Source organism: Nuphar pumila, chromosome 4 (assembly GCF_984573655.1).
Source record: "Nuphar pumila chromosome 4, dmNupPumi1.hap1.1, whole genome shotgun sequence".
In the NCBI taxonomy this organism is placed as follows: Eukaryota; Viridiplantae; Streptophyta; class Magnoliopsida; order Nymphaeales; family Nymphaeaceae; genus Nuphar; species Nuphar pumila.
The window spans coordinates 35,673,063-35,687,844 of NC_143252.1; the positions used below are offsets into that span (position 1 = coordinate 35,673,063).

The 14,782-nt window shown below is 37.8% G+C and overlaps 2 protein-coding genes across 4 annotated transcripts in view; one reads left to right on the forward strand and one right to left on the reverse strand.

The window, feature by feature from the left end:
* Positions 1-2,298: 2,298 nt before the first annotated feature.
* On the reverse strand, positions 2,299-4,731 carry LOC149839977 (6-phosphogluconate dehydrogenase, decarboxylating 1-like). 2 transcript variants are annotated; one of them, XM_090004295.1, is made up of 3 exons: positions 4,637-4,731; positions 4,223-4,283; positions 2,299-4,064 (listed from the first exon to the last, which is right to left on the reverse strand). In XM_090004295.1, the coding sequence occupies exon 3, from the start codon at positions 3,995-3,997 to the stop codon at positions 2,531-2,533; it is 1,467 nt and encodes a 488-aa protein (XP_089860421.1). In that variant the 5' UTR covers positions 3,998-4,064; positions 4,223-4,283; positions 4,637-4,731; the 3' UTR covers positions 2,299-2,530. The 2 variants fall into 2 exon arrangements, with proteins under 2 accessions (XP_089860421.1, XP_089860422.1); XM_090004296.1 differs by lacking the exon at positions 4,223-4,283 and having other exon boundaries at positions 4,637-4,722.
* Positions 4,732-5,893: 1,162 nt separating this feature from the next.
* The window catches only part of LOC149839978 (DEAD-box ATP-dependent RNA helicase 6-like), a 32,813-nt gene continuing 23,924 nt past the window's right edge, over positions 5,894-14,782 (forward strand). The window contains exon 1 of one of the 2 annotated variants that reach the window (XM_090002951.1): positions 5,894-6,319. In XM_090002951.1, coding sequence (XP_089859077.1) covers positions 6,114-6,319 — 206 coding nt within the window. In that variant the 5' untranslated portion in view covers positions 5,894-6,113. The remainder of the gene's footprint in view (positions 6,320-14,782) is intronic. The other variant, XM_090002953.1, reaches the window with a different exon arrangement.

Here is a 14,782-nt window from a genome sequence, read left to right on the forward strand (position 1 = left end):
AGTCAAGTTTGAAGGCATAATCATTATAAAATTTGTATGCAGCTTCCTCATTATTAAACTGCATTCCTTCTACGAGAACATAGTCAAGTGTGTTGTCATGATCGTCTACCTCATTATCGAATTGCATTTCTTATGTTGGAACATTCAAGTGAAGAGTGAATCCAATACATGCACCCTTCTTATTATGTGCATCATTAGTGCACATGTTCACTTCTTCATGTACATCATTAGTATATATGTTCACTTCTCCATAGCTTTTCAATGATTGAGATACATCATCTTTACTGCAACCAGATGATAAGCTCACCATTGTCATAAGCAAGATATCAATTTGTGTTAGCCAAAGCATACGTTTACTATGATTTATTCAAGATGCATATAACAACGAATACCGATTAGTTAAGCAAGTCAAAGAAACAATTGAATGAATGACAGTATAAAAGCAACAATGATTTGTTATTTGCTTATACTATGCATCGAGTTGTTATTTATCATGCTAATAAAAAAAATGATTTATCGTATATGTGTGTTGACGATAGTGATTCACGTAACAACGATTTAATTATATCTATGATACTGTGAAGCGATTTCAATAAAAAATCACTAAATGAGCAGCAATTTGAATATGCAAATCGCCACCGCAAGCGCACAACAATATAAATTTTGCATGCATACGTTTTAAAATCATACTACAAATATCTTACAAATTGACACTAGAAAACACATAATATCTTACAAATTGATATACATTTCACATAATATATTACAAATCGGTACGACAATTCAACATAATAGCTTACAAATCAATATTAACAAACAAAACAATATCTCACAAACGGTAGTATGTTACTACAATCATGATTTGTGATACATTGCATATACTAAGTGAATATACGATACCAGATGGGGTAGAGGCCCTTGTTCGCATCTGTAACCAAGCATTCTTGTCACCAGGTCTCAGCGTCCTACAAATATCTATAATTTTCCAACCATCGAAAAGCCAACATCCACTTGCAATAACAAAATAATGCCTTAATGACACTCACGACAACATACGCTCTTCAACAATAGCATGATGACATGAAAAGGTACTCACGACGCCATAATGACACTTGTTGGAATGTTTGTGCATCATTATTTTTTTTCATACTGCTTAACGAAAACGAAGAAGAGAAGACTGTAAAAAGAGATGGCCGACAAATCCCCCTATGACGCCCACCAATGATCGAACCAATCGATTGATTTATAGTTATCTCCATGAAGTAGAAACAAACCCGAGAATGATTTGTAACACAAGGCAGGAACGAGAAGACGGCAATATGTTGTAACACAAGCTAAAAACCAAGGCAGGAAACTGAACTCGCAGGAATGTGCAAAGCCATTTATGAAAGGACATTTTCGTCAAACACATATCTATCTTACGAGAAGACATTTCCGTCAAACGCATATCTATCTTTTTTATATGTTATTTTATCTTTTTTATATGTTATTTTATTATAAAATCATCATGGGTAACATTGGCATATGAATTTTTGCGGGTCCCAAGATATTCCTCCGTACATCCTAAAACACATGAATCTGTCTTCGGGAGAGAACACACAACACCCTCCCCTCTCAGGCGGTTGTGATCAACAAAGTGTTCTCTGTAGTACTAATTGTGGAGGATCTGGTAGGACAGCTCAGGGCGCTCTATAATTTTCTGATTGGTGCAAAGATGGAGTCCAATCTCAAATACCTCCAATGGATGAAAATGCAACTCTTGGAATGTCAAACTCATGAAGCTCCACAATCCATTGTGTCATCAAACCTGTTCACAAAAGAATCATACATCAAGCCTGCTAATCTTAGGCGCCTTGAACAGATCCTGGTTCCGCGGTTGGGTTAAACTGACAAGACCTGTTATTTTGAAGCACAGAAAGCAACATAGGCAAAAGTAGCCTATGCAAGGACCATTCAAGGAGAAATATTTGGCTATATTGAGCCTATCATGAAATCTATGAAGCCCTTCCTACAACTGCATTGGAATTAAAATCAGTGGTACCGTGCTGAACATTTGAAGAACAAAATGAACTGGTGTGCAAGAAGAGGCTGTCAACATAGTGAGCAACAGGTTACTGTGGAAGAGGTTCTGTGGAATCTGTCTTGAGACGATATCAATCTGCATCTTGGCACCCTACCATGTGATACGACTCATATAAATAATAGCTTGATGGTTCAGAGAGATCGATAAGGACCAGGGAGTGCAGTTTATACTGAAATACTAGATCTTGTTCATGGAGCTAAGATTAATATGTCACATTCAAGTCAACAACTCCAAAACTTTATTGAACTATATGTTCTAAACCATTACATAGAAATTCATAAAAATAGCTTGCCTCAATAAACAAAAGCAAACAAGCAGATAAAACAGCAATACAGCATTAAACCTAGGCTCCTAGCTAGTCTGGTAACATCTAAACAAGGCATTTGCATGACAGCATCAGACGCTTATTCCTGTCAGAAAGTAGAATACTCACTAAGGAGAGGATCATCACAACTTTGATTTTTTTGTCAGCTTGAACCATTCAGTATGAAACGAACCAGTGATGTCAGTCCTCTCATAGGTATGAGCTCCAAAATAATCCCGCTGGGCTTGAACCAGATTTGCTGGAAGCCTTTGCCTTTTATAGGTGTCAAAATAGGCAAGACTTGCACACATACCAGGAGTGCTGATACCAGAATTTATGGCAAGACATACGACCCTGCGCCAAGCAGATTGTCGGTCAAGTATCTCTTTTGAAAATTCGGGATCAACAAGAAGGTTAGCTAGACCAGGGTTTCTATCATATGCCTTCTTGATCCGATCCAAGAAAACAGCACGAATAATGCAACCTCCCTTCCAAATTCTTGCTAGCTCCCCCAGCTTTATATCCCATCGTTTCTCAATGCTCTTTGTACGAATCAAATTCATTCCCTGAGCATAGCTACATATTTTTGATGCATAAAGAGCCTGCCTCACATCATCAATAAGTTTCTTTTTATCAACAGTTTGATTGCTCAGAACATCACTAAAACCGCCATCCTTGAACACCTTGGATGCATTCACCCTCTCTTCTTTCAATCCGCTCAGGAACCTTGAATCCAAAGATGCTGCAATGGTTGGTGCTGCTATGGACAATTCAGCTGCCTGCTGAACCGTCCATTTTCCAGTACCCTTCATCCCAGTCTTATCCAAAACCTTATCTACCAAATATCCATGTGCTCTGTCATCCTTAATGCTGAAAATATCAGCAGTGATTTCAATCAGGAAACTCAAAAGTTCTCCCTTGTTCCACTCGGCAAAAACATCATGCAATTCAGGATTCGAGAGCTTGCCAACAGATTTCAGTACATCATACGCCTCCGCAATCAACTGCATATCTCCATATTCAATACCATTATGAACCATCTTAATAAAGTTTCCTGAACCACCCTTGCCAATGTAAGTGACACAAGGCCCGCTATCTGGAACCTGAGCAGCAACCTTAAGGAGGACATCCTCAATGTTCTTGTAAGCTTCTAAGGATCCTCCAGGCATAAGCGAAGGGCCATGCCTGGCACCCTCTTCTCCACCTGAAACACCCATACCGAGATAGAGAATACCAAATTGAGACATGGCTTTCTCCCTCCTTTCTGTGTTTTCGTACCACTCGTTACCACCATCGATGATGCAGTCGCCCTTCTCCATGTGAACAGAGAGGGTTTGGATGGTTTGATCCACCGGGGCGCCCGCTTTGACAAGAATGATGATGACTCTGGGCTTTTGGATGGAGAGAACAAAGGATCTAGGATCATGGAAGCCCCTTACAGGAAGGTTTCCTTCTTGTTTAGCCCTCTCCACCGTCTCATCGACCTTGGAGGTGGTTCTGTTGTATACAGAAATAGGGAACCCTTTCTCGGCTATGTTCAGTGCTAGGTTTTGGCCCATGACTGCAAGACCAGCTAGGCCAATCCTTGAAAGAGTATCGTAATAACCCATTTCCAACAGAACCTCTTTTGAGTTTCACACTATTCTCTTATTGAAATCCTTGTGATTAACAGAAGATCTACAAAAAAAAGGAAAACAGAAAGAAAAAAAGCATTTGGTTACTTTACAGAAACAGAAGTAAACATACAAATCTATGGAGAGAGAGAGAGAGAGAGAGAGAGAGAGAGAGAGAGAGAGAGAGAGAGAGAGAGAGAGAGAGAGAGAGAGAGCACCCACATTGCTTCGATGTAAAGTTCCTCAAAATTGTGAATTTTGCAGTGAAAAAAAAAACACTGATCTGTATAAGGAACACGAAACTATTTTAAGCAATACCCAAAAAATCTTTTGCAATTTTGTAACAATTCTTCATGACAACTAACGAATAAACTAAAAGAAAATACAGCCAGAGAAAGCCGAAAATCTGCACTGTACACACAAAGAGTGACTCATGAATGAAGAAATACACACACGCATGCAAGCACAAACACGCCACAGAAAGTGAACCCAATACTTGGATGTAAGAACTGAGAAAGATAATCAAAGGAAAGTATTTACCATGCATGCGTATATGAATCCTACAAAATCCAAACCAAAAATAGTACTGGAAGAATAGCTAGAAAAATCAAATAAGAAGGAAAAAAAAATCCAAACCTGGGAATCTAAGTAATGGAAATCACAATCTGCTGACCTAATCTGGAAACCACAGAAACAAAGACAATATGAGAAAAAAGAGAAGCTTGATCTGTGAGATGAAGTCGATTTTTGCGGATATATATTACGACAGAGGCAGATACGTGACGCACTTGCTTACCAGACACCTGACGCCTGACAGGTAGCTAAAATTTTGTCGGGGAAGGGACAACCCACCGAACCGAACCTAACCTTAATCCCAGACGGGGGTGCCCCAGGGCCAGAGCTACCACTAACGTCACAGGGACACGTCATTTTAACGCGAAAGGGCATGCAGACACGAACACTAATGCGTACTTCGATAATATGTATTATTATTATTTTTTAATGTTTTTGCGTTTTATTTCAAAAAAATGTATTTTTATTATTAAAATATCAAAAAATTAGTTCCTTTTGATTAACAAATTAAAAGATTTTATGCTCTCGTGTCCTATTTTCCCCCAAAAAAAGTTTTCGAACTTGCGTGTCTAATCTGCTTCACCGCCCTCGTGTCATATTGCTCTCATGTTATCGTGTCTTTGTGACAGGATTCCACAGAAAAGCCAAGATAGAAATGTCTGGGTTGGGACACTCCCCACCTTACGTATTCGATTTTGATGTTATGTGTGGGTGCGCAGCCAACAGCCCTTCCGTCCGGTGAGAGTCTGTGGACGTCACCTGTGGTTGAGTATCTACGCCACAGTGACACGCAATCGGGTTTGGGTCAGGTCAGGTCAGGTAACAGATACAAACTGGACCTGTTGACAGCCCTACCTAAGTCTCAGCGAGAGAGTACGGTGCTGTAGAGTGTTGCAATATTTCCCCCCAACAAGCCGCCTGGTCTGGCTGTGCTAAGGAGCCTGGTTCCAGACTCATCGGATCCAAAGTTAACTGACCCGTTCTTTAGCATTATCTCAGGCAAAAACCGTTGTCAGAAAATCACCTCCTTTGAAGCAAAATCCGTTTCCGGCTAAATTTATTCAATCACGATTACACGACCTTCATGGTCATTTATCATGGATACCAATACTTCTCAGACGCATGATACACTGAAAACCTAAACTCCCCCCGTCTCACACAACACGTTTGTTCAAATATCTCCAAAATCCAACGGCAACCAGACCAGCCCACCAAAAATAGACAGGATAGCGCTGACTCTACTATTGCTTTTTCTCCACACCGTTCCATTTCTAAATTAAAAATATCGCGTTATATTTATAGTTCATTATTAATCTCTCTCTCTCTGAATGAGGAAGGTGAGCATCAATCGATCGAGAGGTCGCTAGAGAAAAATCATTTTTCTCTCTCTCTCTCTCTCTCTCTCTCTCTCTCTCTCTCTTCTAGGTTTTTTTTATCTTCTGCCTCGCGAGTGCTCGGATGATCGGTTCAGGAGCGCGCGCGGCGAAAAATCTAGGGTTTACGTTCGCGGTCGACGCCTGACGGAGCACCCGCCCGCAACATGAACCCGAGGGGTCGATACGCGGCCGGCGCCGCCAACGGACGCGGCGGAGCCTACCTACAGCAGCAGCAGAATTACGTTCCGAGGGGTCCCCAGCAGTGGCTCCGGAGGGGCCACGCGGCCTTCGAAGGCGGTGCCGGCGCGGCCGAGGAGATCATGCAGAACGAGGAGGAGAAGAGGGTCCAGTCCGAAGCGATCGAGTCGAGGTACTTCTCTGTTTCTCGCTGATTTCGCCCTGCATTCGACTCGTTTCCCTAGCTTCTTCTTCGTCTCATTCTTTCGAATTGTTGCAAAATTTGACATAAATTTGTATGAAAACGTACGATTATTGTGTTTAGGCGTGTTTGGATGGCGTTTTTGTGCATTCTGGAACAGTTTCTGTGTGCGGTTGTTGAAATCTATCTGAAGAGAGAGGGGTTTGTGATCCTTTTCTTTGGTGAGGGTGAGCATGACCTAGGGAATTGTCGCTTTTGACAATTTGAGGTCCGCTAAACTCTGCGCTAAGGGTTCTATCTGTTATTCCTTGCCACTGAGCATGTACGTTGCTGTTGCGAGGGCGTGGAGTCCATATCATAGTGTAATCACTACATTTTACTTTCATAGGGTGGAAATCGAGTGGCTAGCGGAATGTGAGCAAAAGGGCGAATTAATGGAGGAAATGGAGGAAGATAAGATGGGAAATGGAAAGAAAGTGGAGTGCTTTTTTTCGTGCCAAATGAATTTCGCATGAACATGATTAGGTTCTTTCTTCACCACTCCTTTGAGACGTTTTCTCCCAAGGCTCCTCAGAGGAGGGAGGAAAATGGTAGCTTTTGGTTGGGTTTCTGACCCTTCCTTTGACGAAGAGCCTTGCTGGATGGGAGAAAGGAGAGTGTGATGAAAATTTGGAGGACAAAAGTAAATGGGCTTCTGGTTCAAGTGCATAAAGAAGGTTGTCTTCTGAGTGAAAAGTTCTGTTTCTTATTGATTTTGCCATGCATTCTGCTTGGTGCTGTAGTCTCGTCATCATCTTATTCTTATTTAGTTGAATCGTTCTAAATCTTAAGCTGTCAGGGATTAAGTTTGAGTGTGATTTTTTAGGGTTCTTGTGCATTCAGAAACAGTTTTAATTTGGTTGTTGACTTCTGTATGAAGGTGAGGTGCTTGCATTTGGGGATTTTCTGCGAATGGAAATTTGAGGTTTACTAAACGCCAGGAGAAGAAGGGTTGCATGGGTGCTCTTATGAGAGTGTGGAGCTGATTGAAGCCTTTACAACTTACAAAATGGTAGAATCCCATTTGATTGTGCAAATTAATCTGGATAAATGAATAATGCTGGTGGAAATGGATGAGGATAAGATGGGAGATAGGAGAAATTGAAGAGTTTTTTTGCATGTGAAATGCAAACAACATTGATATGAGCTCCAGAACACGAGATTTTGTCTTGAACCTGTTAACATTTTATCTTTTACTGGGTTAGTGAGAAGCTTGTTACTATGATCACCAGCGAAGGGAGGATAAACACAAATTTTGGTGCTTTAGGTGGTTTCTTTCTTGACTATTTCTTTTGTCTTTTTGAAGAGTTTTGGTTGACGAAGGAAGGGAGAGAATGACAAAATTTTGGATTGCAAAAGTTAAACACCACAAAAGACTTGGCTTCTGAGTAGACTTATGCCATGAGCATGTAAGTTGGTTAAGATGGGTTCTTTTCATCATCTTTGGTAAAACTCAATGCATACGTCTTCCCATAGACTGGATGTCCCTAGTCAGTTATAGCTGAAAATGGTATACGAGTTCCACTAATCTGTTTGATTGATCAATGCATGATGAGCTTTCTCAACTTGGACTTGGTTGAAGTTGAATTGTTGGAAATTGTGAGTGCTTGAGGAATCATGGACATGATTAAATTGTGTTGGGCCACTAGTAGATAGTTGTAGCTAAGATTTTTAAGGAATTTTTAAATATTTTCTAGTTGTTATGGGGCCTTTTGTGGGTATTTTATGGTGGCAGGATTGTTCATATTCAAAGTCATGAATATCGTTCTCGGGAATTTCTCGGCAAGAGAAAATCTCGAGAGATTTTGAAAAAAAATGTTTTTCTTGGAAAAATCTCGGCAATTAAAAAAAGAAAAAAACAATAAAAGTTAAAAAAATAGAAAATGTGAAAAACATATTATTTTACACTTCTAAGCACTAACAATTGTTAGCAACAATATATAAATGAGCTGAGTATCAAAGAAAAAAATCAAGTACCAACTATTCACAATCAAGCAACAATTATAAATTAAAAACCGCAACATTTAAAATAATAAATAAGCTTAGCTTCAATGAAAAACAGTCAAATACCAACTATTTAAGCATAAGAGTCAAATACCAACTAGTTCTTACTTCTGTCTTTTTTTAAGATGAAGGACAAAGGAAAGGGGATCATGAGTTGATGGCTCACCATCCACTTTCATTTTGCAGAATAGGGGAAGGGTTCATTGGTGGTGAGTCGGTGAACCTTCTCCCACCCATACCATTTTTGATAGAGAGGGAGATGGGGTCACGGTCCTTATGGGCACACCCCATCTCTTTCTCCTTTCTTCTTCTTTTTTTTTCCTGAGCAACAACTCAAAAGGGGGGAGGGTTCACACACGATGGTGAACCTTCCCCTTCTCAATGTTGAGAGCCAAGGGGAGCTGGATGGAAACTCAATCCATTCCATCTCCTACATGAGAAACAGGAGGAGCAATGGGTTCTCCCAAATCATCACACACACACACACAAAGACTTGCCTGCGTGATCTGCACTAGCTATGGCATTTCTGAGGGTTTTGGGCCTTTCCTTAACCTAAGCCATGAGAGAGATAGTGAGGGACGAGCTTCACAAAGTTGCACAAGAGCCTTTATCAGATAAGCTTGTTTTGAGGTGGTTTTCATTCGTTTTGAGTTGAATGAAAGAGGGTTAAGAACTATGTCACACGGACTCGGCTAGGGAGGTGCCGCACCCGAGTCGACACGCCCCGACACGGGTGCGGACTCGGGTGCGGCTTTGGACACGGCCAGACTCGGTCAACGACTTGAGGCCGAGTCCGTCCTTGTTTTGGACTCGGTCAACGTTGATCGAGTCTAATTTTGTCTATTTTTAGGGTAAAAAATAAAAAAAATGATCTTTTTATATATTTTTTAAATATATATATATATAGCATGAGTCTTAAACATAAGCCCCAGAAAAAAAAATCCGGGGGGTGCTGCCCCCCGCCAGGGGCGCCCCCCCTGGGACCCGCGCCGGGGGGAGCCCCCGGACCCCCCTTTCTGCAAGGGCAAAAGTACAATTTGCAAAGTTTATAAAAACACTCATGCTGGTGCCAAACTTTAGAGGACAATATCCACATATATGCACACAAGATATATATATATATATATAGCCGAGTCCCCGTGTCCAAAATTTTTAAAATTGCGCCGCACCCGTGTCGCACCCACACCCACACCCACACCCACACCCACACCCATGTGACATAGGTTAAGAATAAGTCAATAAACCCATATTGAAGGTGTGGAGAGAGTTGTCCTCTCTTCACATGTATAAAAGGGGCCCTTTGTGTCCTTTAGCGTGAAAAATGGCTCAATGCCTAAAAGTCCTTGAAATGAATATTTCGGGCTGGGGAAAACATTAACCGTTTTATTGAAAAACTCACAAAAAAAACATGAGATTTTTAATATAGGTGAATTTTTGAAAATATTGCGTTTAAAATGAGAAAATTTTGGCGTTCATTTTTCTCATGAGAAAATGAGAAATTCACCGAGATTTGCTACTATGTTCATATCCTTGCTATTATGTTGGTGCTTCCTCATTTGTTGTTCTTTAGAAAACATTATTTTGGTGGGTGTTATTTTGAGGCAAGGGATCAGTGGAACCTTGTTATCCCCTCCATGACTAAGTCACATAGGTGCAAGTGCACAGATATGACATAAGCAGGGCTGTGGCTATATATATATAATTGGTGTGGGCAAACATCAATTTTAACAGATCTGGATGAAATTATATAATATCTGGCCTTGTGCCAGTCGTTACGAGAGACCATATATATATATATATATATATATATATATATATATATATTGCAGTCGTTTGTAGGTGCAAACTGTTGAGACTTATGTAATATATGTAATTGTCACGAAATGGTATGGATCCCAATACACTCCGGAATACGTCTCATGAGCCAAGAATACAATGTAGTTAAACACTCATTTACAATGGAAATACCCATGGAACATAAGACTTAAAAATAAACAATTTCATTAAGTATGAAATTCAAATAATACAAAAGAAATGAAAAATTACAAAAGCGCCTCACTACAACACTCAAAACCTAGAAATCTACCCATCACTCTCTCACTTTACAATGCACACACCCCTTATTTATAGGAAATGAGAGAAAAGGAGTAGGGGAGAACCCTTCTAGCCGTTGGAGAGGATCCAACAACTAGAAATATAACCGTTGGACCCTCTCCAACGGTTATATAAAGTCAACTTTGGTTGACTTAGTCAATCGAGTTGACTATTATACATAATATATATTTATTATATAAATAATAATTATATATATAAGATTATATCCATCTTAACACCCCCCTCAAGCTCACAATGACTCACTGTAAGTTTGAAATTACAAGGAAGAACCTCATTACATAAAATGTCTTCATAAAGTTCATGCATTTGGTGCTTCTTTAATGGGTGTTCAATCATACAAAGGATCTTCAATATCACCAATGCTTGAAAAGAAACCTGCAAGAAGATCTAACAAGAACAATCTAACATGAAATAACTATATTTACATAAATTATGGAGAGAGGATTGCCAAGCACACAAATATACAATATGTAGAAAATATTTAATAATTCTATTTAACATTTTCAAAATAATTTAAAGTAATAATTGATTTTGAACTGTCATTAACTTCAAACATGATAGTCATTGACAAACTCGACTTAATAGATAATAAAAAAATATAGTTTATAAGAGAACATAATTGTTTTTTATCAAAAAGAGAAATGCATGCACAAAATATCTCAAAGATGAGCTCATAACTCATTAATTACTTTAAACATTTATGAAAACATGCATCATTTAATACACACGTATATTTATCACATTAATGCATAATAGACTTATAATAGGATTTTTTCAAACAATCATTAATACCATGACAAAATAACCCACAAAAGAGTTTAAATCCCAAAATATTTTTACACAGTGGAAGATACAAGAAATGATTTTCATCATTTAATTATGAGAAACAGTGTTATCAAAAAAAGAAATTGCAGAGGCTTTGAAGAAAATGAAATTAAGAAGGGCAGTTGGCCCAGATGGTATACCTATCGAGGCTTGGAAATGCTTGGGTGAGAAAGGTTTAGAATGATTGACAAATCTTTTTAACAAGATTTGGCGGACAAATAAGATGCCTAATGAGTGGAGGAAGAGTACTTTTGTGCCTCTATATAAGAATAAGGGTGATATACAAGATTGCACAAACTATCGTGGTATAAAACTCATGAGTCATACTATGAAACTTTGAGAGAGGGTGATTGAGTATAGGTTGAGGAAGGTTGTCATGATATCGGATAATCAATTTGGTTTTATGCCTGAAAGATCAACTATGTAAGCTATACATCTTCTTAGACAACTTATTGAGAGATATAGAGAGAGGAACAAAGATTTGCATATGGTTTTTATTGATTTGGAGAAGGCATATGATAGAGTACCTAAGAATGTTCTCTGGTGGACAATGATGAAGAAAGGTGTTTCTCTCAAGTACATTAGTATAATTAACGATATGCATGAAGAAGTAGTAACCAATGTCCGCACTTATGGAGGGGTGACAACCAATTTTCCTATAACGGTTGGGTTACATCAAGGATTTGCATTAAGCTCTTTCCTATTTGCTATAGTGATGGATGAGCTTACGAGATCAATTCAAGAAAATGTGTCGTGGTGTATGTTGTTTGCTGATGATATTGTTTTGATTGATGAGTCTAGAGCTTGGGTTAATGCTAAGTTAGAATTATGGAGACAGACATTGGAAGCAAGAGATTTTAAGTTGAGTAAGAGTAAGACAAAATATATGAAATGTCGGTTTAGTAAGCAACGAAGTAGTGATGGGAGTGTAGTGAAGCTTGGTGAGCAAGAAATACCAGTGGATGACTGTTTCAAATATTTGGGATCTATCATTCAAAAGTATGGAGAAATTGATGGAGATGTAAATCATAGGATAAATGTTGGGTGGATGAAATAGAAAAGTGCAACTGGAGTGTTGTGCGATCGTAGAATGCCATTGCGGTTAAAGAGAAAGTTTTATAGGACAACAATTAGGCCCGCTTTACTATATGGTACGGAATGTTGGGCTGCTAAATTGACATCATATTCAAAAAATGAGTGTAGCTGAGATGCGTATGCTTAGATGGATGTGTGAAAATACAATAAAAGATAAGATTTGAAACGAGGAGATACATAAGAAGATAGGCGTTGCATCCATTGAAAATAAGATGAGAGAGAATCGTTTACGGTGGTTTGGACATATTCGGCGAAGGCCTAATGATGCTCCAGTTAGAAGGATGGAGAAATGGGAAAATATATTAGTTAAAAGAGGTCGGAGTAGGCCTAAGAAGACTTGGATGGAGATGATAGGAAATGATATGAATGCTTTGAACCTCACCGAGGACATGGCATTGGATATAAATGATTGGAGGAGAAGGATTCATGTGGAAGACCCAGAATGATTTTCTTTTTTGGTTCATATCGCCGACCCCAATTGTTTTGGGATGAAGGCGTAGTTGTTGTTGTTGTTATTGTAGTGTTATAAAAAATGCACCTTGAGGCGCAAAAAAAATTGTACAACAAGATTTCTAAAACATAATCAACAAGATTTTTGTAGGTTGATAATCTCATATATTTTCTAGTTATTTCAGTTATGTAATCAGTTTCTTAGTATACTTTAACTTTTGTTGGCTAATCTCATATATTTTTCACTTATGTAATCAGTTTCTTAGTATATTTTAACTTTTATTGGTTAATCTCATATATTTTCCACTTATGTAATCAGTTTTTTAGTGACTTTTATATGTTAATCTCATATTTTTTAGAATAATCTCATATATTTGAACTTTTGTAGGTTAATCTCATATATTTTCCAGTTATTTCAGTTATGTAATCAGCTTCTTAGTATGTTTTAACTTTTGTTGGTTAAATCTCATATATTTTCCAGTTATGTAATCAGTTTTTTAGTTACTTTTATATGTTAATCTCACATTTTTAGAATAATCTCATATATTTTAACCTTTGTAAGTTAATCTCATATATTTTCCAGTTATTTCAGTTATGTAATCAGTTTCTTAGTATATTTTAACTTTTGTTGGTTAATCTCATATATTTTCGAGTTATGAAATCAGTTTTTAGTTACTTTTATATGTTAATCTCATATTTTTAGTACTTATTTGAGATTTTCTATTTCTTATTGGTTGTTATTTCATCAATAAAGTATTTCTTTATTTATTTATATTTTTAGATATTTTTTTATAATTTTTTTAAGGTTTTCAAAAAAAATTTGAGGTTACGCCTCGCCTCGGTTTTTGGTGGAGTGCCTCGCTATGCCTCAACGCTTTTCACAACACTGATGAGAAGTCAAATACACAAAAATCAATTGCATTTTTGGAAGCAATATCAGTCATGCAACTAAACAAGTCACTTATGGACTAATTGTTAGTGATAACAATAAACAAACTCTCAAGGGCAGATGCTTAGAAACAAGCAAAAGTACAAAAAGGGATCCCAACGAAGATCCACACAAATACAATAGGAATGCACAAGCACCAATTTACCAAAAAAGGAATGCGAAGTGAGAATAATCTCAAGGGCAACCAGATACACACAATAACCACTATGGACATATACATAAGAAATTTCACTAATGAAATGATTAGAAAAGCATGTAATGAAATATGCAGAATTATAAAAACAAAGTGCAAAAGCAAATACAAGTCTAAGCATGGACGACACGAAGACACAATACAAACAAAAAAAGTGCATAAGCACAAATCCACTATGGGACAATACAAAGAGCCAACAAAGGGCAACACAAGTAAAAAAGAATATATATTTGTTTATTGAATAATGCTTTGAAAAACATAACCTTATGCAAATTATGCAAAACAATTAATCATGGAATAACTCATGCAACTAAAGCATATATAATGCAAAATGCATGAAAAAATTTCAACAACCATTTCTCATAAAAGAGCAAATGAGTTTAGAAAAATTACGAAGAGATTTTAAAAATCTCATACATCATAATGAATGAATTTTGCAAATTAAAAAACACTAGTTTGACCACCACAAGCAATCACCTCCTAGGCCTCTAAACCTCAAACATCAAATATATCAGCGACTAGAACAAGAGCATAATGCCAACGAAGGGCTAAAATCACACACGAAGGTGTGAATAAACATCTCTTGTCTATATATAATGGTACTAATAAATCAAGTGTATCAACGATTAGATCAAGAGTATAATGCCAACAATGGGCTAAAATCACATATGAATTTGTGAATAAACATCTCTTATCTACATATAATGACACTAAAAAATCAAGGGTATCACCGACTATATCCAGAGTATAATGTCAACAATGAGCTAAAATCACACACGAAGGT

Coding starts and splice junctions, on each gene's coding strand:
- LOC149839977 (XM_090004295.1), bottom strand. CDS start 3,997: ATGGGTTATTACGATACTCTTTCAAGGATTGGCCTAGCTGGTCTTGCA.